The sequence below is a fragment of the Mya arenaria genome, chromosome 15, assembly GCF_026914265.1.
Source record: "Mya arenaria isolate MELC-2E11 chromosome 15, ASM2691426v1".
NCBI classification, from domain to species: domain Eukaryota; kingdom Metazoa; phylum Mollusca; class Bivalvia; order Myida; family Myidae; genus Mya; species Mya arenaria.
The window spans coordinates 2,509,453-2,535,350 of NC_069136.1; the positions used below are offsets into that span (position 1 = coordinate 2,509,453).

At 34.5% G+C, this 25,898-nt stretch overlaps 3 protein-coding genes across 4 annotated transcripts; 1 reads left to right on the forward strand and 2 right to left on the reverse strand.

Moving 5' to 3' along the window:
• Positions 1-68: 68 nt before the first annotated feature.
• On the reverse strand, positions 69-3,847 carry LOC128220765 (uncharacterized). The gene is made up of 4 exons (XM_052929290.1): positions 3,468-3,847; positions 3,116-3,182; positions 1,163-1,273; positions 69-878 (listed from the first exon to the last, which is right to left on the reverse strand). Exons 1-4 carry the CDS (start codon positions 3,651-3,653, stop codon positions 442-444), a joined length of 801 nt encoding a protein of 266 aa, XP_052785250.1. The 5' UTR covers positions 3,654-3,847; the 3' UTR covers positions 69-441.
• Positions 3,848-8,164: 4,317 nt separating this feature from the next.
• On the reverse strand, positions 8,165-10,666 carry LOC128220309 (uncharacterized). Its single transcript, XM_052928662.1, has 4 exons — positions 10,279-10,666; positions 9,659-9,701; positions 8,890-8,985; positions 8,165-8,681 (listed from the first exon to the last, which is right to left on the reverse strand). Exons 1-4 carry the CDS (start codon positions 10,492-10,494, stop codon positions 8,278-8,280), a joined length of 759 nt encoding a protein of 252 aa, XP_052784622.1. The 5' UTR covers positions 10,495-10,666; the 3' UTR covers positions 8,165-8,277.
• Positions 10,667-19,180: 8,514 nt separating this feature from the next.
• On the forward strand, positions 19,181-24,129 carry LOC128220088 (ragulator complex protein LAMTOR4-like). Of its 2 annotated transcripts, none has more exons than XM_052928345.1 (4): positions 19,181-19,232; positions 20,608-20,708; positions 21,466-21,583; positions 23,176-24,129. In XM_052928345.1, exons 2-4 carry the CDS (start codon positions 20,634-20,636, stop codon positions 23,271-23,273), a joined length of 291 nt encoding a protein of 96 aa, XP_052784305.1. In that variant the 5' UTR covers positions 19,181-19,232; positions 20,608-20,633; the 3' UTR covers positions 23,274-24,129. The 2 variants fall into 2 exon arrangements, with proteins under 2 accessions (XP_052784305.1, XP_052784306.1); XM_052928346.1 differs by lacking the exon at positions 19,181-19,232 and adding an exon at positions 19,248-19,298.
• The last annotated feature ends 1,769 nt before the right edge of the window (positions 24,130-25,898 follow it).

Consider the following 25,898-nt stretch of genomic DNA (forward strand, 5'->3'; position numbering starts at 1 on the left):
TAAAGCTATTTTGATGCGTGTGTGGTTTGCGGTATTTGAACGTTTGTGTCTCTCGCCATAAGAGCACACTAAGATAAAATATATTTCCATTTTAACATCTTTGATAGTAAAACAATCTATACAAAAGTGTATGCATACTGTTTAATTGTTCCTACCCGAAGTGGCTATTTAAGTTTTAGTTGTATTCAAGAGCTAAGCATATTTTGGCATCAGTTCTAATAAGTTTTACACAGACATCAACACACACACACACACACACACACACACACACACACACACACACAATTTAATTTTTCGTCATATTAAGGCACTGTTATCTGACAGATTTAAACGCATTGATACTTTCAATGCTGCCAATGTTAGAGCATTCGTTGGTCCATCCATCCCTCTGGCGCGACGTGGACGCTGCTCCAATGCCAGAGATGTTATAACAGATGCATGTCATATGAGATGCAGGCCAAAGTAGTTGTTCCCCGTGTTTTTCAGAAGCGTAACGTCGCTTAGCTTGACTGATATTTCATCACCGGCGTCAAGCTGCGCCAACGTCGCTATTTGACTCGCGTAATAATTATAGTAACCTCGCGAAGCGTTTTTACGAGACTGTAAATTTGATGCGATTTCCACTTCAACGGTCTCGAGTACGTTATACTTATACATTGCATGTTTTATTTCTTGCTTGTTGTTTGAATCTACGGGAATTCCGTCGTCCGTTAGACGTCGTTCTGTAAGCCCTAGGAACGAGTATATGTAGTAGGTACCGCTTACAGGGACTATTAATCGGCCATTTTGAAACCTAATTCCGTGTCTTTGAAAACCTGTGGTGTAATACAGATCTTTGTCATGACGCCAACACATGACCGTTACTGTTGTACTATTACCTGAAAACCATATACCAGTGAAATAAAGTTGGCACATAAACAAGGAAAATAAAAACCACAGTAAGGAATTCAAATTGAATTTAAGCTATATTGCCGAAGCTTGTTTGACTTTCAGTATAATATTGATTACATTTCCTTTAAATAAATAGAGCTCATATATATTTCAATCTTAATATACTATATGGATCAGTAACTATTAAAAGGACATGGCTATGATAAGGGAATTCGTTATTTGGAGATTGATTTAAACAATCAATCTCTTTACTTTAGCACAAATCACTTACCTGAAACGTGTTCTTGTTCTTCACGGTTACCAACTAATTTTGCTGAAGGCTTCATGCTCCACAATGTGTTTTTGTAGTTTGTCATCAGCTGTACGTCGTGTTCCAATGCTTCTACAATATATGTGTATGAATGAAACTCTCTTATGAAATTGCGTGTCGAACATAATGTTATTTTAAGGAAAGAGACCCTGAATTAGGTTGATCTTTTGAAAGATTTAGCAATTATCTTATCTGATTTTCGCATTGATAATTCCTACTTATTTTTATGAAACCAAGCGCTTTTATGTAACAAACTTCAGAATGCTCATTATAAGAAGTTTTTTTATTATCATTTTCAACTGTCAAGCAGAGGACTTTGGATCAGAAATATTATACTGCTATCTGATGACCTCTATTGCCCTTATATCGTTTTGTTTGCAATAGTTTTAAAGGGAATAGATGGTCCCCAAATCGGTAAATACAGTATTCCCTAAAACAAACCCGAAGAATTATCAATACGAACTACTATGATGCCGATAATACACAATTTTACATGATTAAAATAATATTTCGTCGCTGCCTCAGCTGAGTTTACAAATTAAAAATGGCGCGTAATGGTTTCCCAGATTAGAGTGTGTAAATTAACATGTGAAAGTCACGTAATTAGTACAGACACAAATACCGACGCTGTTTTTAAATATACTGGGATGTAAGTAGTACTGTTTTACAGAATATGATGGTGACTACCCTACTATGATAACGGAGATGGAACAGTCCATCCAGTTCGAACCGCTTAATCAGGTCATAGGACCCAGACGACGTACACATTATTACGGCCACTCGCCGAGCGTTGTCCAGAGTCTTATTGACGGATCCGTGGTCTAGTTGTAACACACTTGACTTTCAATCCAGGGTTCGCAGGTTCGATTCACCGCCGCGCCACATAAAAATACGAATTGTCTTCCGGGAGGGACGTTTAATAGGGTCCCGTGTAACAGTGCTCTTTACTGGTAAAAGAACCAGAGTAGCTCTAATCAGGGATACATTCCGTCTGTGTACTTTGCTCCTAAAACATTAAACGACTAACGATGTTATCGGCCTTGTCCGAGTTTAAGTATAGCTAGTCTTATACACTCATCGTTGGGGTCATGTCACATACTTTTTTTTAGTAACATATTTCATATCTCTTATTGGATTTAAAAACTCCTTGTACGCGGCCATTGCCATTCGTTTATAAAGTGAGATTTAATTTCCTTGCCAAACAGTTATAAAATGAGATAAAAGCTCATTGTCATCGGTTTAAAAATTGAGATTATAGTTCCTTGCCAAACATTTATAATGTGAGATAAAAGCTCATTGTCGTCGTTTAAAAAGTGAGATAACAATTCCTTGCCAAACTTTTATAAAATGAGATAAAAGCTAATTGTCATCGGTTTAAAAAGTGAGATAAAAGTTCCTTGCCAAACTTTTATAAAATGAGATTAAAGCTCATTTTCATCAGTTTAAAACGTGAGTGGGGTAATAGTTCCTTGCCACACATTTATTAAGTGTACTAAAAGTTCAATGCCTTCGATTGTAACGAGAAATGGGCAAACCGAAAAATAGGAGCCAGAGTTGTCAAGGATCATTTGCTAACATTATGAAGAGATGACTTATGCCCAGTATATAATAATTATTTCAGATTGAAAAGAGAACAATCCAATTATTTCTGATTAATCGATCATTGAACACTTATTGTTTAAACGGACCGATAATTTGACAAGGAAGGTAAGAGGTTGTTTGCTATATATATTTAAGAATAAGGAAGTCACGACACGGTTCACTACAATTGAAATACTTATAATATGTTTAAAGTGTATATTGAAATACAGTAGTATAACAAACTTTTTATGTAATGGATATTGATACAAAATAAGGTCACAGTTGATGAAAAATCATTTTGCCGAACTAAAAAAGACAATAATAGTATTTTACCTTCTATGTACTTATTTGTTTGAATTTTCTCCTGGTTCTCAGCTGCAACATATGCAGATAAAATTTCCTGAAATGTTATCAATCTCAAGATAAAACAGTAAAACACAACAATGGTTATTAAATGTTTGTATAATGCAATTCAATCAGAAAGTTTATCAAATGCGGAAGAAAATTGATGATTGTCTTTGGGGTTATATATCTTCTTGTGAGCACTGAATTTGAATAAATAGTTCGACAATGTCACTGATTAAGTTTGCGCATAAAATCGAACATTATTATTTTCATGAACTAAACATCTTGAGTTATCTTGCGTTCTCACGAATGAGAGTTAGTACACTTGTATTGTATTTACCTTTTCAAATATTTGATGTAACACATCGGTTGTTGTACCACACTCATTCTGCAGACATATCTCCGTGTCCACGTCTATTTGCTTACCGTCCGGCATGGTCCAGACAATGCAAACGACCGCAATTAGGACGAACATTAGCATCAATAAAACGACTCCAGCCAACCTTTTCAACCATATTTCTAGCATGTTTAGTTCAGAGTTAACAAAAGAAAGAATTTAATAGTTTAATAATAAGTTCAACTAATGTGTCCTTATACTCAGCCGATAAAGCAAATGAGTACGTAAGCTATCAACCTGACGATACACGCCAACTATAGAGGAAGATTACTTTACAACCAATGCTGAACGAGAAGTAATCAAATAACTCGAAAGCAAAAACATTGTGTTTTTACGTATATAAAATACCTTCCGGGTAGTCGTAGGTGTTCTCCAGTATAAGTCCGCGAATTCTTTATGGCGCCTATATGGAACGCCTTCTTTTGTTAATTATTGGTAAGACTGAAGTTAAAATAGTAATATATCTCTTTTGAACTTTAGACCGATTGTTTTAGCATATTATGAAAAAATAGAGAAATGGTGATTAAACGCCCATAACTCCAACGAGGATGTCGCACTCCCTAACAAGCTGTTTAAATGATGCAGGTTATAGTAGACCTATAAACATTAGAATTAAGCAAAGAAACATATCTGGGTAATTTGATCATTCTTTGGCAAAGGGCCATCAACATGATGAAAATTGCGTTGAGCTTTGACAATTCATTAAATTTAACTTTGAATTTGTTAATACAACCTGGCAATTTATCGAAAGTGATTAAGATATAACACTCATTACTATTGTCAGCTTTTGTTTAACAGTTTGGAAAAGAACTGTTAGAGTAAGACAGGGAAAAAAGTGATTATGGCCATACCTTTAATAAGTAAAGGACGATAACTTCAGAATGAATAGTGCAATTTTACTGCTGATTAAATTGGTCAAGATATAGAGGTAAAACAGATTGCAATCTAGAACTGAAACAAACATTCTTTCAATGCTTATAATTCATCAAACAAATAAAAGTAATTGATAATTAACTGGTAAATATGCCAACATTTGTGTTAATATCATCATAGCGGAAATGACATAATTGATTTTTCTTGTAAGCATTATGTTCGTTTAAATTTATTTTCTCATAGTTAAACGGTGTAAACAGAGAGAAAAAGTAACTGTTACAAAAGTTATTTGCAATAAACAACCGAGAAGGGTGTGTTCTAGCAGTTGAGATTTTCCAACTAAAAAAAGACTTTGTTTCAAAACTGCATTCAATCAAGTTTATCTTATGGTCTTTAGTAGATCACAGTCAATTCACCAATCATTTAATATTTTTGCGTTTACAAACTTGTTATCAGTAGTAAATATTTTCCATAGATGCATTATTTAGTTAAGTAGTTAAAGGTCTTTTAGTCAAGATTGATGTTTGTTATACATGTGTATGTTTTGATTTTGAATAAGAGTGACACTTTAAATTTCAATAAGATATACAAAATCAACCAAACCCGTTGAACTCCATAACGATCGAGAGAACAATTCACAAAGCAGGAGGTATTGTTTACCAAATATGGCCCGCTTTCAAAGTTAAACATATACATGTACATCCTTATTAGCTGTACGGATGTTTATATCAGCGGGAGTTTTGGAAAACTGATATGGTTATCATTTATGACTGTATTTATTTACGTCACTTCAGGTTAGGTAAGATAGAGATGATTGTTTACTAACATTTGACAATATATACATACACTGCTGATATTAACCGTTTAATTGAGGCTTATGATTTTGTCATCGAGGTTATTTAAAGCTTTACCTTGAAATTTTGAAGAGCGTTAGATTATAGTACATATAATTTATGGCAGGGTTTATTTAATGACAACGAAAACATACAACATATATCAAGGAATGGATAATAAAAAATAGATTTTTCAGGGGCGGGAGATTGAGTTGACATTAGGGGGGGGGGGGCTACTTTAGCGGCATAACCTTTTCACATTTGCCTCTATTTGCGTATTTGATTACTTTTGTATTCGATATTCCTAGAATGATTTTGCTTATTTTACAGACATTTCATTTGTGATGAGCACATGTAATTCGGAAATATTAAACCTAAGAGGTGTCTTATTTTGATAGACTATTTGAGAAATTACAAAGTACAGTACTAGTTACTCAGTGTGTGTATACCACGTGATAAATTGCGTCATAAATGCTACGTCGGATTTTGCTTCGAATGTCGACTTTAAACAAACATAACTTTCTTATTTCTTCACCATTTTTAATGAAACATAGCACAGTCTACGCTGCTAACGGAGCCCCGCCTTCGGTCTTTACCAGGGTTTGACTGAGAGTTTAGTTTCGACAAACCTTTTCACAATACGGCCGTCTGACGGAGCACTGTCAAACCATTATTTTGGAATCAGGTTTGTCGAAGTGTTTGATGAAACTAATTAATAAAACGAAGGCGGGGCTCCTTAAGCGGCATAGGCTGCCCTTTGTTTCATTTAAAAATGGTGTAATAAAAGAAAAATTATCTTTGATTTAAGTCTTCATTTTAAGCAAACTATTGCCCTCCGACTCAGAATTTATGACGTAATTTATCACGTGGTATATATACACACTGTTACTACTAACGAAAAATATTTCACATTTAAATCCTGTTTCTAGAATTCTTGATCAAAAGGCCCCTTGATTATTATCAAATAAGATAATATACTAAGTCGAGGCTCTGAGCCGCCCTTGTAGGCCATTATTTATTACAACCGAACCGAGGTGACGTGCACAAACCATGTCCGGTTCCTATTTAACCCAGGCTGATCCCTCTTCGTTGTGTTACGTCATTATCGCTGTTACATAACCACTTTTGGGGGACTAAATTATTTTTGTTGGCTGTATGAGTGTAAGATAAACATTTCGAAAAACTAAAAATTAAGTAAACCAACAAAAGTCGAATGTTGTACATCATAAAACTGTGTTGCCCCTTAAATTGTTCGCAATATAGCATGCCTATCAAACATTACTTTTAAATCGGGAAATATTGGATAAGAATTAATTGAGCAAGGAAACGTACCTTGATAATTTGATTGAGAAATTCATAACATATCGAACGAAGTGAACGGGTCAAATGTTGACAAAGGTCCATAACTCGAGGCTGGATAAAGCGGTGCAGCTATTGGTCGAGATCGAGATATTATGACAATAAACATTGCGATCAGGTCTGGTAAAGAAAATGCTTCGGTAACAAAGCGGACATAAACGTGTGGCGTACAGACGACGCGGACGAAGAGGACGCCGGACAATATGATACCTATATGTATGCCATGCTACGCAAGTGACAGACATGAAGACGATAAGAGGTGGCATATAGGTTTATTTACATACGTTCGAACGAATTATCCAATACTACAGGCACAACTCAAAATAGTTTCCGACTTGTTTTATCAAATTATGTATACATTACAGATTTGCCCAGCTAGTAGTGTTCTCTCTTTTTATTGAATCGGATTATATCTGAAATTACGCCAGCGACCTAGTTTCAAATTTTCCTTATTTGGACTCGATGTCATTTTCGTTTTAACAGTCTTTTTATGTATGTATCAAATAACTGATTATGTCATCCGGGTACCTCGTATATTTCAAAGAATGCTTACCTAACTGTCATTGAAACACATGTTTAAGTAATTAAATGGTGTACTGAATGGTAAATAATAATATATGTACCGCCGACAAAACGGATCAGATTTAAAAAAAAAGATCATAGAGTTCTGTATAATTAAGGTAAAATACTAACAATGCACAGATGGGCTTTGGACCCGTTTCATCAATAATCATTCAATTTTGTAGCTAGCTAGGACACATTTAAAACAGTGCAGAACAACTGCTGAAAACTATATATCCTTGGTATAAACTACTCCTAGGAAATTTGACGAAATGGACTCAGATTACCATCGGATAGGGTGAGCTCTGGGACGGTCTTAGGAATGAATGTTTGCATCCGGGGCTTATCCTTCTGAAAAATATATATACTCGGTACAAACTACTCCTGGGAATTTTGACGAAATTGACTCATAATAACATCGGATAGGAGCTCTGGGTTTCTCTTATGACTGATTTTTTGCAACCGAACTTTGCTAACGCACAGTGGAATCTAGTCGGTATTTAACCGGGGCTGATCCCTCTTTCTCGTGTTACGTTTTAGATGGCATTCATCGTTGTTACATATTCTCATCTTTGGGGCCAAAATATTATTCTTAATGGCCTTAAACATCATATATGATGAGAGTAATTTCCCCTTTAGGCCAAAAGACTCGAACACTACCACTAATGCATAGAAAGCCAAAGGAGAAGAAAAGGGACGGGTGGCAATCGACACCGGTTCCCTCATTAGTGTTATGACCCTCGGGATTATGATCATAATTTCGATGAAACTTATGCGTTAGCATTGACTACGTGAAATCAACCACTAATCTGCTAAAATGCGCTTGATTTTGATCTTAAGATTTATGATATCATTTGAATAAGCTATTTGCATAGAAATACGATCTCATTTTACGACTTCCTTCAAAATTGCATATTTAACTATCAAATACAAGTTACAACTTCCTTCTCCGTAACACTTGATATCTTATATTTCTAAATACAATTATTTATCAAAATAGAACAGGAAGTGGCCTCTGATATTAGAGATATTTTATTAAAATATATAACTATTAATCTTTTTACATGATTAAATGACACACTTATATAGTCATTTGGAATAAAACTACAAAGGAAGTAAAAAACAAGTCAAATCTTGTACATCATAAAACTGTGATGTCCCGTGTCACGAACAATGGACTCCACACTGGACGAATGTAAATGCACACTATCCCCTTCCTTCAGTTGGAACATCCCCCCTGTGTTGATTGTCCTAGTTCCGGCTTGGCAGCCATCATGCCGTACATTTCCCAGAACTATTGTCCGTCCTCCAGCTGAAGATCGGTGTATTATTGAATGCTTTATAAATGGATTTTCAGGTCTTGTTTCTTGAAAAACATTCGTATTGTTTATTGATTCTTGATTATTGACCATTACTTGGAAGGACAAATAGTAAAAACCACTTTTGGTAATATCAATGGTTCCATCATTGTATGACAAATATCCTTTGCTGTCTGGATTGGCCAACGAATGCCAATGTACCATACCGGATCCTTAAATAAAAAGTATTTACATGAATAGAATTTCCTACTTTGTATAACTAGAAAATACACCGTGTTATAAAGAGATTTTTAAGTATTTTCTTTGCTAATTTGAATTTTAAATGCTTAACATTCTATACAGAAATAAAAAAATGTAAAATGATGCAATTTGTTTCTAAAAAAGCAGTTAATGTTGATATAAAGTTAAGGCGTCTTATACCCGTCCGTTGCGTTTTAGGAGATATTCCTTTAAGCAAAATTGACGATCCCTTTAAAGTCTCCAGACATTCGTCCTTTCCGAAAAATTCCAACAAACCTATAACAGAAAATAAATTAAAATAATATGAGTTAAAGTTAGTATCAATCAAGAATATTAAACATGAAATTGAATCCATTTTAAAAGGTTTACTCATTGAGTCGAGACTGACTTACCAGTAAACATACAGCAATCACTCTTAAAGGGACTTGTTTGTAACATTCACTTTTCTATTACGAAATAAAGTATGGCAAATGATCACGAGGGTAAATACTAAGATTATGACAGTTCAGCAAATGTTGATATTTGCTCAAATATCGTCTATAAAGACCACGATTTTCAATAGCGATTTCGTTGTTGCGTGATTGGTTGATTGACATTATCACATGGTGTTATCAATGTATTGTTAAAAGTTCAAAATATCAAAAACTGTTCTATAAAGCCTTGTGGCCTAAAGGTTATTTGTCGGTTTTCAATGCTGTTTTCTTGACTTTACCGCCGTGTGTTCGCATCCAACTAATACTTATGTGAAAAACTACAGAAACAAGCTCAGTAGCAAAACGTTTAAACAAAAATATTAACCCAATTATATTTTTTTAACTTTTATTGTATTTTTCTGCAATTTAGATATCATTATGTAAATAAAATGATAAAAATAAGTGATTTTAGATGCATTAGAGGGAAACATTTTTTTCGCCGAAAAACATGAAGGAGTCCCCTTTAACCTACTTACTTGATTCAGTATGCAACCCATTTCTAGCCTTCCGTCTGACTTCCTGTAAAATAGAGAGAGATAGTAAACATGAAAGCAATTTCAATGTATAATCGCTTCTCCGTCCATAAAGCCCCCTCGAGTTTTATAAATAGCTACCAATCAGCGTAAATGTATAAGAACTATTATCAATATACACAATTCAGCCATTCGAAACTCCTTGGCCATTTACTATCGAAAACAACCCCGGATGTATATAGACGGTTTAAAATGCCAGACATCTTTACATTTTAACTATGCTGCAAGTAGATCGCGTAGTAATTTCAATATAGCTATGAAACTTAATGACGTTACTTTTGGGCATCTTTAATGATTATGCACTAATTCACTCCATAGACACTCAATTGAAACTTAGATATTTAACATAAATGTTTAAACACTACAATTAATTAATACTTATTCAAAAAATTACGAACTACTTCTACTGATTTACAGACATACATCCGAGGTTGTTTTCGATGGAACATAGCCGAGGAGTTCCGAATGCCAATCAGTTTATGGATAATGCATATATGCGTGAACTTACTTGTATATATAAAATGTTGAAAACAGTGCTTAATATGACATTATTATTTCTCTACCTCTTCTATTTTCGTTTTCAGAATAGTTTCTGCGCCTCTACATGACACCCTCTCGTCATCTCCATCGGGAACAGCAGGATGACAGATTACAGTAGCGTGTTCAGCTTGTATATGCTGTCGTTTAATTTTCCAGAGCACAACAACAGTTAAAAAACTTCCCATTTGTAAAATGGTTAAAATCAAAACGAAAACACTTAATAATTTAAACACCTCCATTGCTATGCGTGTATTTACGTCGTATAAATTTTACCTGTTCGCTATCTGAATGAGAAAAACAAATTTGACCTAAATGATTATACAACGCCATATTTTAAGAAAGTAATAAACTTCCTATTCACAAAAATAGAGTTAAAAGAATTATTGTCATGAATACATGTATTGCCATAAATGCACGTTGTAATGATAAATGAAATGCAAAGAATTTGTATCAAAAACTGATTACAATTTAAATCTTCGAAGATTTTTGAAATTTCAAATTTAAAACGAGCTTTACCATGAGCTATTTTAGTGCATGGAATGTCAAATAGTAAAAAATCGTTGATTTATTAATTATGTCATATTTTTTATACGAAACTCGTGTTTATTCATGTTAACTAACGTTCCCACGTTACATAATAAATGATCAGCTTGCAATTGAATAGCGATGCATATTTCATTTGACATTATAAAGCCTGATCTAAAAACCATATTGAATGATACTTTATAAAGTCATTCGATGTAATAAGTTTGTAATAATTTTGACAGAACAAAACTTTTTAATAAACAAGTTTTAATATAAGATAGTTTAATGTGGCTGAACACATGCGCAAACAACTAAACCATCGATATAAAAAGTAATTTAACTTGAACAAACAAGTCCTAGTTTTTTAGACTATAATCTGCGCATTCGCAGATATTCTTAAGATTTTATGTCCGTTTTAACCCCATATGCTGTCTTGCGGTCCATGTATGAGCCTTTCTAGTTAGGCTATTTCAGCGTTGTAAATTCTTTCCCGGTTTTAATTTTAGAAGAACACTTTTCTTAGATCGCTATATTTATCATATGATAATGGGTCAAAATATAAATGGAGGCTCTGTAAGAAATGTTACATAATGGTATCTCGACTTAGAGTTTAGCCCGATAATTTCAAAAATGATTACAGACCGCAAGTGTCTTTTTTTCTAATTGATAGGCCTGCAGAGTTTGCTATCACAACCTGGCCTGTCCCTGAAGCACCCTTATTTTTATGGGGTATTTTCTATATTACTTTTATGAGATAAGAAACAAAACTGATTGTCTGAATATCGCGTTGTTAATGCTACAAATACTATTATTTGCCTGTTTTATAACAATAAAGCATATATTCATTCTTTTGAACTAAAACATGGTCTGCCTTTTCGGCTTATATTTTTATGGTTGGATTTATATATTGAGCGATATTCCTTGCACATGGTTCGTGTTGTACTTTCTTTATTCTATTACAACTGCCAGGATGTTACTGAAGTGATATCTGTAATGTTCTTGGCACTGTGATTATGTGTAAGAAAAAGGTTTTCATTTATTTGCACAAAAGCTTGTTCTGGTGTATTCTTGGCATACAATCGACTTTTCATTTATATTTGCATACTTTCCCTGTAAGGTATGGTTTGAGTAATGCATACGTATATTCAAACAAAGTACAATGTAGTTTAAAGTACGATTAAACCTGAAAAACATAAGAAGAGTGCGAACATTTATAACTGCACAATTTCTACAAATATACTTAAAATTAAACACAAATAACATTATTTTATTTAAATAAATCTGGAAAAAGAACAGTTATCCGATCTTCTGAAAATCTCCCCGGGAAACGATCTACTGTCTGATAAGCTCTGCATTATGAAATTGATTATTGCTGTTGTTGTTTGAAAAATAAAAACTGTATATGTTTATAAGAGGAAACGATATGTATGTAATAGTAAGATGACATGAAGTAAATTCTTAATGAAACTATAAAAATGGGCGGATTGAGTGTACCAAAGAGCCCTTCTTATTCATTAGAAAATTACTTTAAGTCATCTAACTAACTTAATACAACCTCAATAGCTGATACATTGGAAATGCAACATCAAACGCAGGGACTGTGTATCGGATGATCGGCAGTAGGCGAACCTTTAAACACCCGCGAAAGTTGAACTTTTGAATGATTAAGTCTAGTTCTTAATGATTGCCTATCTGAGATTTCATTATCTTAAAATGTAGGTTGCATTATAAGATGTATTTATATATACTTTCCTATTGTTTGACGTCTAATCAAAGCACCGAAAACCTCAAGAAGCGCTTGAAAAGGGCTTGAATTACAACCTTAAAAATACACAGGGATGGGGGATTAGGGCGATATAAGTGACTTTTACATCGACAAAATGACACCAAACGCCATAAAATAGATACAGATATATGAACCCTTGCGCAATGTGGGCCCTAGCACTCTTAGCCCTCCGGCCACACACAAGTCACTTTTTAAAGTTATACGGAAATTGATTTTCTCCTCATGTGCCCTTCACCCATTACCATTGTTCGAAAAGAATCACAACAGTCAGATACTTGCCCGTAGATAGTCTTACAGCGCATACCACTGTTTTTTTTACTTCATATGCATAGAAAAAACGAAATTCTTTATTGTAAATACTGATCCCTCCGTCTGCAGATAGAGTTGGGATCTCTAATCATTGAAGTACTTGGGGTTTACCTTTTCGTTTTTTATTTATTATTTGTTTTATTGATAAGTTTCCTTAAGTTAATGAATACTTTGATAAGATTTACCTTTTGCGTTTTATCTTTATTAAGAATTGTTGAGATAAGAGTGAGGTTTGTGCACATAAACTGGTTTAAACCCCCAGTAAATTTACATTTTACTGACCGTTCCAAGGCGGTACCTAACAATTCTTGATAAACATACCAATTATATATATATATATATATATATATATATATATATATATATATATATATATATATATATATATATATATATATAGTATTTATGCACTGTGCTGTTTGTAAAGTTTTGTGCTGTTCTATGTTTCTTGTTTGTGAATTTGTGTTCTATGTCTTTGGCGCTTGCCCATTGCCACTAAATCGGGTTTATGTTTAAACTTTTTGTTACTGAGCATGTTTCTGTAGCTTTTTGCATATATATTGTCATGACCCACATACCACGTCTGTTTAAGTTAACAACAAGGTTTATTAGAAAATTTGGATCTTGACTTTGGTCGTTTACAAATGGTATAAATAGTCGTATGACACAGACACACAATTCATCATGTAAAACACAATAACATTAAGTTTACATTTAGATGAAAAACGATAATGAGCAATATTGTTCTACTAAGTACATCTAAACAGTAAACAAATGAAACATGCTTACTTCATACCTCTTGACTTAGTCATTCGTTGATATCGTACACATGATTTTCAAACAATCAGATATGATAGAATATAGATCATTATTTTGATTCATATACATGAAAACACACAATATTGGTTGACACCCTTTTGGTACTTTAATGCATTATTGTGTTCACTCATTTGACTATAATGATAAAAAAACACAAAAAAGCATACTATTTGTGTACTCTTAACAAAATATTAGCCTTTATAAAAAATGTCTTTTAATTAATGGCTATGTAATCGAAGCAACAATTTTCCTATTATATTTTTATTTGTACACAAATCACCCAAATGTAGAAAAATGCCACTTGACGCCTACACAGTCTGATGATAAGTGCATTGAATAAAAGTATTATGTAGAACTTATAATATAATATTGTGCCAGAGCACTGAAGTTAGAACTTAGTTATTGAGAGAGCTGTTTAGGGTACGAAGTTTAATTGGATCAAAGTCTCATATGTATGTACTCATGAAACAAGTCTTGAACACAATCAATAAACAGTCGTCAGTACATACTAGCTATCAAAATAATAAATGATAACACATTCGTGACTCAACAAAAATGGTGGTCGGTTCGTGGTAGTACTTAACAGCTGTAGTAGTAGTAATAGTAGTAGTGGTGGTGGTGGTAGCGATAGTGGTAATCGTAGTGGTAGTAGTAGTAGTAGTAGTAGTAGTAGTAGTAGTAGTAGCAGTAGCAGTAGCAGTAGCAGTAGCAGCAGCAGCAGCAGCAGCAGCAGCAGCAGCAGCAGCAGTAGCAGTAGCAGTAGTAGTAGTAAGTAGTAGTAGTAGTAGAAGCAGTAGCAGTAGCAGTAGCAGTAGCAGCAGTAGTAGTAGTAGTTGTAGTAGTAGTAGTTGTTGTAATAGTAGTAGTAGTAGTAGTAGTAGTAGTGGTGGTGGTGGCGGCGATAGCGGCGGCGGTGGTAGCGGCAGCGGCAGCAGCATCAGTAGTGGTAATTGAAACAGAAGCAGAAGTAACAGAAGAAGAGGTAGTATAAGGCGGCCCAGACGAATGCCATTCCCGTACACCAGAGTGATGATGCTATGCGTAGATTTACCATTATCATTCCTCTGATGAATGAGAATGGGTGAATGCATGTTCCTCCTGACAATTGAATCGAGTTAAACAAACGATCTTCTTCGGATTTTTTCTTCGAAGGTTAAAGCAATGTGATTTATGTAGTATATTTTATTTTCATTTAATTATTCATGGAAAAAAGCAAGAGCAATCTCAGGTAGAGCAACACGACTGAAGAATTTCAAAATAGACATGTTTAACAAACGTTAAGGCACAAACAGGGGCGTAGTGTGGCCAAATTTATAATTATGTACTCAATAGGGAAAAGTGTCTTATGTTAAAAGTGACGTATGGGGTTGGATAGAACGACAAACGTAATATGCTGTTTTGATCTTTACTCTATGATTACTGAACTAGTAGTTGTTGCTGTTGAGTTTATACAGGTCTGCCCGCGCCAGTATAATGTCTGCATTATAGCTTGACCCCATTGACTTAAAGATAGCATACGTTAGACAAGTTTTATGAACTAACACGTTTTAATTCTTTAAGGAAAATGATTCTATTTTTACGTTAGCAATAATACCTTTTAAAATGCAGAGCTTATCAGATGGTCGTTTTCCCGCGGGGAGGACAAACATGTGGTCAGTTAATGTAGTTGAAACTATTTTTTGATTATCGAACTTGTCTGTTTTATGAATGAGGATATGATTGTGCTTTTTAAAGTTTATTGATAAATTTAATGTTATTAATGTTTTATGTAAGTACCTGTTAGAAATAGTACTTGTGCTGTTATGAATGCTTCGTACTCTTTGGATGTTAAACAGGTTTAATCCGAACTACTTTGCTTCACTAAACGTATGCATGACTCAGAAAGGTAAATTTTAAAAGATGACCAAGACTCGCGGTCAGCTCATTATGAGAACTGGACTCGTAATGCCGTGAATGACAGATGTATGCATGATACATGTAACAAGAGGAGAAACCATACCATACGCATATAAGAATGGCATACTAGAGTTGTCGGAACTATTGAACTTTAACATGGCGAGGGAGTGGGTTTCCTCCTCATAGTGGAGAAAAAACTTAACACTGACTCAGTGATTTTCAAATCCACCCGGTCATTATTCTAGTGATCGAAGGGGGTGGGGTCGATATGTTTTAGTATATTTAGATACATTCGTTACAATACTATGTATCATACTTAAAATGATATGAATCATTAATTTGAGGTTATGCATATTTAAATTAACAATTTGGACTTAATTTGTAATGGTACTTAGTTAACATACGGATTATTTTTAGAATATAAAAACTACTTGTAGTTTAGTTTAGTTTAGTTTATTCTGTTTATCCTCCAAATGTGAAGTATAGTTTATATACACATACACAAATATATACAATACAATACAAAGTATAGACATAGAAAAATAACAACAAAAAACAAACAAACACAAACGTTATGGACACATATAAAGCATAAGGTTATTTACAATATACACAAACAATACATTGGCTCTGTCATTTGACAGGAACTGACGCTTATCGTTTGATTGAAATAAAGTCCGTTTACCATTGTGTTGTGGTTACAATGGCATTTATTGTCAATTTATATTTCTTGCAAAATTTGACACTACAATAAAGCACTGGATTCGACATTCATAAGTGATGTCGAGATCGGTGAATCCTCTTAACATCTTAACAAGTTGATGGTTCAGATTTAATAAAATCAAGCGTCTAAATTGTTCTTCACCTAAGAGGTTTATAAGTTTGGACCATAGCCGGCATCGTTCATTTTCAAAATATGGACAAAAGAACACCTTATGCAGAACAATTTCATTTGTTACTGCATTACAATGATAGCATGTAATGATGTACTTCCTTGCAAATCATTTGCATCATAAACCGAACATTGAGAAACATTGCTTTTTGTAGACTGAGAAGCTTTTTAGAAATCGCCATATCAGACAAAATTCATAATTGGAGTGAAAAAGGGAGAAAAGTATGAGGTTTTCGCCATCGTGTACTCTATTTTTTTCACGATTTTGTCACATGTTCATCAATGGCTGATTTGTAAATTCTTTTCCAAACAAATTTGTTTGGAAACACGGAAGACTTAGAAAATTCTGTTAAGTATGATGTGAGTTCGTATTTACCTAGAATACTATATATATCAGGGATAAATCCCTGAGCTTTTATAGGTTGTGATATAAACGATAAAAGTCTGTTGACAAAAACTTTTTCGAATCAATGATATTTTGAATTGGTTGGATTCCAAGACAACTGAGTGCAATGTCTGTGCGTGATTCTTTTGGGACCCCTTGGATCCACTTAATGCATTGCCGGTAGATTCTTTCCAAGGGGAGCAACTGGTTCGGAGTGAAACCGCTCCAGAGTTCGCTCCCGTATAGAGCGGCTGAGTGAACTTTCATTTCGTAGATGCGTATTGAGGTGATTGGGTTTAGCCCGTTTTTACCGATTCCACAGTTTGTCAAACGTTTTTCGAAGCTTATGGCAGCTTTCTGTTATGTTTTCATTGATATTTAAATGTTTATTACAAAGTATTCCAAGGTGGTTATATGAATCGGATTCATCAATTAAATAATCGCCAAGTTTCCATGTCCTAGGGCTCTTTTTATTTTCATTAAATACTAAAACTTTACATTTTGATGGATTATAGTAGTATCTTTCCTTTCCGGCATGGTGAAAACAGACATCTAGGAGATCGTCGAGACCCCTTTTTACATTAGAGATAATGACTATATCGTTAGCTGATGTAGGACATGCGCAGACCATGTTATGTATCTTAAAACTGCTGTTGCTGGCGTCAATCTTATGTAGTAATTCATCAATAAAGAGGATATAAAATTGCGGGCTACAGCATTGGCCTTGGCGAGTGCCTTGTAGGATCGGGAAAAATTCAGACGAAAATCCGTTGGTTTTGACACAACTGAAACTATTTTCAAAGAACGATTTTAATATTCTAAGTAGAGAAATATCAACTCCGATTCTGCACAACTTCAGAAGAAGCGAAGATAGCCAAGTATGATGGAAGGCCTGTTTGGCGTCAAGAAAACATGTAAATATTTTCGAGTTATTTTCTTTGGCATAGTAAATGCATTCACGTAACATTAATGACGTCATAGTACAATTTACGTTCTTTTGAAAGCCGCCTTGAGAGGGGTTTAACTGTATAGAAGGTTTAAAACGTCGTTTTCAGGAAGGTTTAAAACGATCTTTTCGAAAAGTTTTAACATAGTAGAACAAAGGGAGATAGCTCTATAACTTGACGGGTCAGATCTTATTTTGTTGCCTCCCTTGAACAGAACTGTAATCATGCCCTTCTTAATCTCTGTTGGAGTGTGCGAGAATTGTATCATATGATTAAACAAATTCGTTATGCATTTAATTAAGTGATTTCCGCCGTGGATGTAGTTTTCATGAAACAAATTGTCGTATCCACAAGCTTTTCTTTTTTTGCATGATTTTAGCGCTGTTGTAACCATATCGATAGATATTCTTGGAAACTGTGTGCACCCTTGACGTGTATTATTTGTTAAGTCGTTCAATTCCCTTTCAACATACGTTTTGTATTCGGTGTCAAAAGATTTGTCTCCGTTCACTGAGTACAACTTTGAGAAATATGTTTTCCAGCCATGGTTAATACGTTCGGGGTCTGAGACTTTATTACCATCAAATTCATTTCAAAGCCGGGTGTAAAGTTTTTGTTTTGTTTTGTGTTTGTTAACTAATTTCCAGAATTCATTGTTATCAAGATCAGCGGCACTATCAAACCAGTTTTCTTCTTTTTCTATAAATGCGAGAACTTCATGGCGGTGAGTTCGACGAAATATTGCTTTTAATTGTTTGTAATGTTTGTAGCTTCCGGAAGTGACGTCGCGGGGCTGTCCATCGGTAACCCAAGCTGCCCGCGCAACTTCCATGTTTTTGTGAAGTGTTTTTAGGCTTACATTCCAATATGGTTTTATATGCGGTTTAAATTTTACTCTAGGGATAAACAAGTCGGTGGCTAGATTTACAATCACAGCGATACCCGAATAGAGATTGTCAATATCTGATGTGGAAACGATGGGTAGTTCTAGCGCAAGACGCAGGACCTAGCTGTTTTCTAGAAAGTTCCTATAATTATCTATATTGTTTGGGTTGACGTTGTGCCAGTTGATAACGCCCCCAAGTTTAGTAGGAAGAGAGCCCTCGTTACTTGGAATGCTAAGTTTACAAATTATTGGCCTATGGGTAGAAACATTTGTTGCATGATCCTCTAAAATTTCACAATATGTAAAACAATCAAGTGCCATTTTTGATACAAAAATATGGTCAATAAGCGTTTTTCTGTTAGTATTAAAAGGTACATTGCTAAACATCGAACCCTGACAAAATGACATTGTATTTAAAGATTTAAGATTATGTCGCCTGGAACTTCCAGTGGAAAGCTCATTTACTTTAAATAATACAATTGACTGTCGCTGTGTTTAAAATAAATTGTTGTCTGTTGCCAAGTTTACGGAAGTAATTTTGATAATAACATTTATTCCTTAAAAACATAGTTTCTTTGTTTGACGTCTTAGATTAATAGTATATTTATTTCTATATTGTATCACCTTAATCAGCGTAAAGTTATGATGAATGTTCATATCTTAAATATGATATATGAAGTAACAATTCCGTTATTGCATGTTTCGGATATCCACATTTCGGATAAGATTCGGTTTTGTTTTTGTCGATAAGATTCTACAGTTTTCCTTTGTTGACGATGCAAAGTCTAAACATTTTTTATTATTTTGGAATATGATAATCAATTAATAACGGAACTTGATTATGATCTGTGGTTTGTCAATCATTATTAACCATTTTTAATTTTCAATCTTTGGAATAGCCAAGTTGGTATCTCACCTGACTGAAGACCTCAATTTTGTTTCAATACATGTACATTTAGTCGCTTCAATAAAATAAAAAAATTCTAGCCAGTTATCCCACACATAGAGTACATTGAATGTCATTAATTATTTATTTTCAATTTTGAATTAATTGATGTCATTAGAATATGATAAAATAGAATTATGGGATCCCAGCTGAATATCAGTAAAATTCAATTCAATTTTAGCTTTATAATTTTGTTTCCAATTGGCTGATGGAAAGGTCGCTATAGTTTTACCATATAACAGTTGTATTCTGTGCAGCATTTATGCACCAGTCAATTGTAACCATGGCCACCCCACAGGTCCGGGGGTATACCAGGGATAGCTGGGGAAATGGGCTGTGTTTTTACGTTCCAGGTTGCCCCGCAGTGCCGGGTGAATGCGGTGGTTTTTTCTTTAATTTTTTTTTAGCTGGGATGGGCCTAACTTAGGGTCCCTGGGGTGCGGGAGCATTTGGCGGGGATTTTACCATCTGTTCATCGCCGCAGGGCGGGGATTTTACCAGGGGTTGGCTGGACCAAAAGTCAAAGTCCTCGCTTTTCCCCAGACCTGGGGGGTCCGTGGTTATAATTGACTAGTTCATTATGTGGATTCAACTATGCATTCACAAAGATTTGCTTTGTAAATAATAAGTAACACAAACGCTATATACATGTACAAGTGTTAATAAAGTTTCTGCTTTGTGATGTTTCGTTCTGATGTGGGTGCTGGTTCAATGCACAGCCAGATCTTTGATAGGTAGTGCAATGCACAGGCAGTGCTATTTTTGGGGAGCGAAAATGTTGTTAAAATATTGGGGATAAGGATACTATTTCATCTTTTCAAAATTTTCAGGTCTTTCTGTTAGCTGTATATCTGCCGATACAAAAAGAAATGGTGAAAATTAAGAAATGAATGTAAAGGTCTCCTCATTTTTATGAAATTCCAGTTTGAACATTATACATGTTTTTTTGTTTTTGTTAAAGATAGACTGGTTGCTACATAATACAAGATGGCAGTTCCATTTGACAGAATTCCTGATTCACTTGGTTACCTTGTGTTAACAGAGGATGGTGCTGTGGTAAATGTAAGAGTATTTTTTTCTTATTCACTATATGTGAGCTGTTTGTTATATATTATATTCAGTTAAAGTTTTTGTGTTATAAATACCTGATTTGTTTAACCTTAGAAATATAAAGTACTATCCAAAAAAGTTTTATGAAGGAATCACCATATTTTCAAATACATTTGGAAATATAAAAGCCATCGTCTATTGTTACTACTGGTTATGTTAACACTGAGGCTTTTAGCCTTAAACTATTTTGACATACTTTGTTTATTTCAGTTAATGTTTTGATGATTCTTATTTTTCTGTCAGAAGCATTATAGCCAAATCAGCCTGTGCAAGGTTTTCTAACCTTTGGTATTAATGGATTTGAAATCTACTTTTTCAATTTTGGTTTTCATATCGATAAACTATGAACAGCCAATTGAAGAGTGAATGTATTTATTCTTGAACCATAGTTGAAAGCGTTTTCTTTGATTCTCATATCAGGATGGTTATCAGTAAGCAGAGTTCTTTTAATGCAAAAGCATGCAGGTAAATTGATATCCACTTATAGGCACACCACTTTTTGAAAGCTGTCATTGACAATATGGTACAAAACAGTTATTATATCCACTACCCTCATGATTGAAAAATGCATCTTGCGGTTCACCATCATGTATGGTTTCAATAACTTGTTTAAAAAAGTTGGTGCAGTAACTGTTTTCACTCATTTTAAGTCCTTGCTAAGTTAAAAAGATGACTTTTAATCAAATGCAGCATTATTTTGTCATTTTAGTCTGGCGGTGACTTGGAGAATAAGGAGGATGTTGCCAATCAGTTTATGAACATCATTCAGACTGCTCTGCGGATACCGTTGTCCTCCAGCAAGAAAGATAAATTCAAGAAACTTTCAAGTAAGTGCTCAATATGTTTGTTATGAAACGCATATAGATGTGCAACTACACTAATGTAATCACTTTTAAATGCTTTCAGAAATTGTTTCTCATTTACATAGGATAAAACATCTAAAATAAAATTGTGTTAAAATATGTGAACCATATACTTAAGAAATATTACACACCACTGTGCATCATATGACATTATAATGACCGGTCAGTCAGCCACCAAAGTGTATTTGGACCGAGGCTTTAGCCAAAGTCCATTCACCTTCCGGGGCTGACTGGCTGGTTTTTATAATGTCATGTGGTATAAAGTGGTGTGTAAATGTTTCCTATATTATACTATAATTTTATATTACCATTCAATATATTTCAAGCGCTTTAGATGTGTTTTATTGAAAAAGCTAATAATTTTTACTTGTGACAATATTTTATCGCTGTGAAAAGAGCAAGCGACACTTACCAGGTGTATGAGGTCATTGGTCCATATTATATATTTGGCGAGGTCCTGACCAGCCAAAAGAATGATAACGGACCTGTGACGTCATAAAACTCTCTTTTTATGCCACTGAAGGTGGGCATATTAAAATCGCACCGTCTGTCCGGCCGTCCTTCCGTCCGTCCGTGTGTCCGGCTCAATAACTCGTGTCCGGGCTGTAACTTTCCCTTGTATGGACAGATTTTAAAATAACTTGCCACATGTGTTCGGCATACCAAGACGACGTGTCGCGTGCAAGAACCGTGTCCCTACCTCTTAGGTCGAGGTCACACTTAGGTGTTTATTCACAATGGAATGCTGCATATAAGGACATAGAGCATAGGTTGTCGTGTCCGGGCTGTGATTTTTCCTTGTATGGACGGATTTTAAAATAACTTGCCACATGTGTTCGACATACCAAGACGACGTGTCGCGTGCAAGAACCGTGTCCCTACCTCTAAGGTCAAGGTCACACTTAGGTGTTTATTCACAATGGAGTGCTGCATATAAGGATACAGAGTATTGGTTGTTATGTCCGGGCTGTAACTTTTTCTTGTATGGACAGATTTTAAAATAACTTGCCACATGTGTTCGACATACCAAGACGACGTGTCACGTGCAAGACCCATGTCCCTACCTCTAAGGTGAAAGATACACTTAGTGTTTATTCACAATGGAATGCTGAATTTAAGGACATAAGAATGTAGGTTGTCAAGTATGGGTGGTATTTTTTTATGTTCAGAGGCAATTTAAAATAACTTGCCATATGTATTTGTTTGATCTTTAACTTTTCATGTACTGACCTTTCTCATAGGTCAATGTCACATACTGTGACAGCTCTTGTTTTTTTATCAAAATACAGAGATATAAAGATTGATGGACTTTAAATATACAAAGAAGGGACTCATTTATGTGCGGTATAATATATGTATATATATGTAGAGAGGGATAGAGAGTCAATATGGTATATTCATTACATATTAGGAACATTGTATAAAGACAAACACAAACCATGTTTCATTTTTTGGGGGGTGTTTTATTTTTAAATTTGTTATTGTCTTAGTGAAATACTTTCAGAGATTTAAACAGTGGCATTTTATTTCTTTAAACTGTTTTCTTTATTTTTCAGTTGTCTGGGACAATTTCATGTATGTGATAACCATCTCTGCCCACAAGATATACATCTGTAAGAGGCGGTTTATTCCCCCTGATGCGGCGATGGCTTGATGGGCTTATACTGGAACATATAGAGAAGAAAATGTTCATTAAACAAAGGCATTCTGTTATCAGTGTACCAGGACACTGTATGTGTGTGTTTGTGTAAACTATTGTTTACGAGATTATTATTTTAATTTTATTTAATCTTTATTAACTGTTACAGCCATGCAAACTGTACAATGGTCATACTGTCAGAGATTTAGCACAGTTGCAAAGTATACTACTTGGATAAGACCTTTGCACTTATTATATTGCTTTCTTTCTTTGAAGGCTTGCATTTATTGGCTGTGATCGGCATTATTATTTTCAAATAGCATAGCTCATGTGTGAGGCCTTTTATTTATTTTGTAAAGTAAAAACTAATCTAAAATGATATCAACAAAAAAATTAACTCTGGAATGATTTTTTGCGCACATTCAAGGTAGCTAAACGACTGAAATGGTACATATATATCCAAATATAGAACAAATATATACTAGACCCCAATTTCTTGAAACTTCTTCAGGTTTTCAGGCTTAAGAAGCTTATTTCAATAAGCCAACAAACATACTTAAATTTGATTTTGATAAATGAGAAATGGCTTATTGTAATTTTCATAAAAATAATTCCTATTTAAAGTTTAAGATATCTTAGAGGAGTAAATATATCACAAACTATAGGAAAAACAGAAATAGTGAGTTTAGCTTAAACCTGTTTTAAGATACTTAAGAAGTTTCGAGAAATTGGGGCCAGTTCTTTAAGTTTTCACTTGCAGGAATGCAGGTGTCCACAGAAATCAGTATCTCTGTAAAATGCCAACTATTATATCTTTTTATCAATATACACAAAATGTTATATGACTAATGTTGCAATAAAATTGACTTCAAGTCAATATTTGTTTCACTTTATCCTTATTACCCATTGCGAATCAAATAAGCGCCTTTGTTAAATTATATGAATTAGCTTGACTATTCGAAGAATAACGGGCTTTACTACTCGCCCGGTGCCGGTTAAAGTTTTAGAAGAGTTTAGCATTTTCACTCATAACTCCAACACTCTTCATTCAATTCACTCACTTCTTCACACAGCTATTCAGGACCATCACACAATGAGGTTACATAACTCTATATTATCCTTGATACAAATGATGGCCCCTGATTGACTTTGGAACTTAGACATGTTAAAGTTTAAGGGCAAGTTGGGATTTTTATTAATAACTTCTATACCCTTCATTGAACTGACTGAATACTTTGCACAATAATTAACAACCTTAGGTTTATATTTAGGTCACATGACTCCATTCAAACCCTTAGTACAAATTATGGCCCTATTGATATTTTTTTACTTTTTTTCAATTGACCGGCACATTTTTATATTTTTTACCCAGGTTTTCACAAAGAAAAACATCTTTTTAGAATGACTTGCGTCGTTGTTTGGGCGGGCCGGTGTGAGGGCACCGTCAAATTCACCTATAGTTTCGTATAATTTTAGTAAAGTATGACATATAGTGACCATAATTGGTATATAGGAAGAGTTTATGGAGACCTTTGATGGGATTGCGTTTGGGGCCCATAGGATCAAGGTCAAGGTCACTGTTACTATAAATAGAAAAATGTTGGTATTGAGTTACTTAAGATGGGTCGAGATATTACGACCACACTTGGTATATATGAATAGTTTATAGAGACCTTTCATGGGAATGCGTTTGGGACCCCAAGAATCAAGGTCACTGTTACTATGAATAGGAAATTGGTTTGTACTTAATAGCTTAAGTTGGGTCGACATACTGCGATCAAACTTGGTATATATGAAGAGTTTATAGAAACCTTTCATGGTATTATGTTAGAGTTATAGTCAAGGTAAAGGTCACTGTTGCTAAAAGTAGAAAAATGGTTTGTACTAAATAAATTAAGTAAGGATTGACCTACTGTGAGAAAACTTGATATTTATAAAGAGTTTATGGAGACCTTTCATGGGATTGCGTTTTGGGCCCCTAGGGTAAAGGTCACTGTTACAAAAAAATAACCGTTTGGTACTCAGTTAGAGTCCTTTCATGATATTATGTTATATCACTGTTGCTAAAAATGAAAAAAATGGTTTAACCTGAATAACTATAAGTTGTTTTTGACATATTGTGACCAAACTTGATATGTAGGAAGAGTTTATGGAGGACTTCCGTGGAATTGTGTTTGCCCCCCCCCCCCCCCCCTGTGGTAAAGGTCACTGCTACGAAACATAGTAAAAAGCAATTGAAACTGAATCTCACAACAAAGACTAAGTTCTGTCAATCATTGAAAACCTGGTTTTGTCATATCGTAGCGTTTATAAGTTACTTCTTTATTTGACTTTTTATTGCTTTTGACGGGCATATATTACATACGTTATCCACACTGTAACTGGAGAAGCTTGTTATGGCCCTTAAAGATCTCAAATTACACGAACCTGAAGTCATACACGCTGTAACTGGAGAAGCTTTTGATGGCCCTTAAATTTCTCCAATTACACTTTGCCATCTTCGCCGTAACTTGAGGAGCTTTTGACCGATCACCACCATAAGTTGACAAGTTGTTTTTCGAAAAAAGATAATCTCGGCCAAATTCGATGACCAGCCATGTCACTGCCGAGTTATGGCATTTAAAGTGCTCAAATTACACG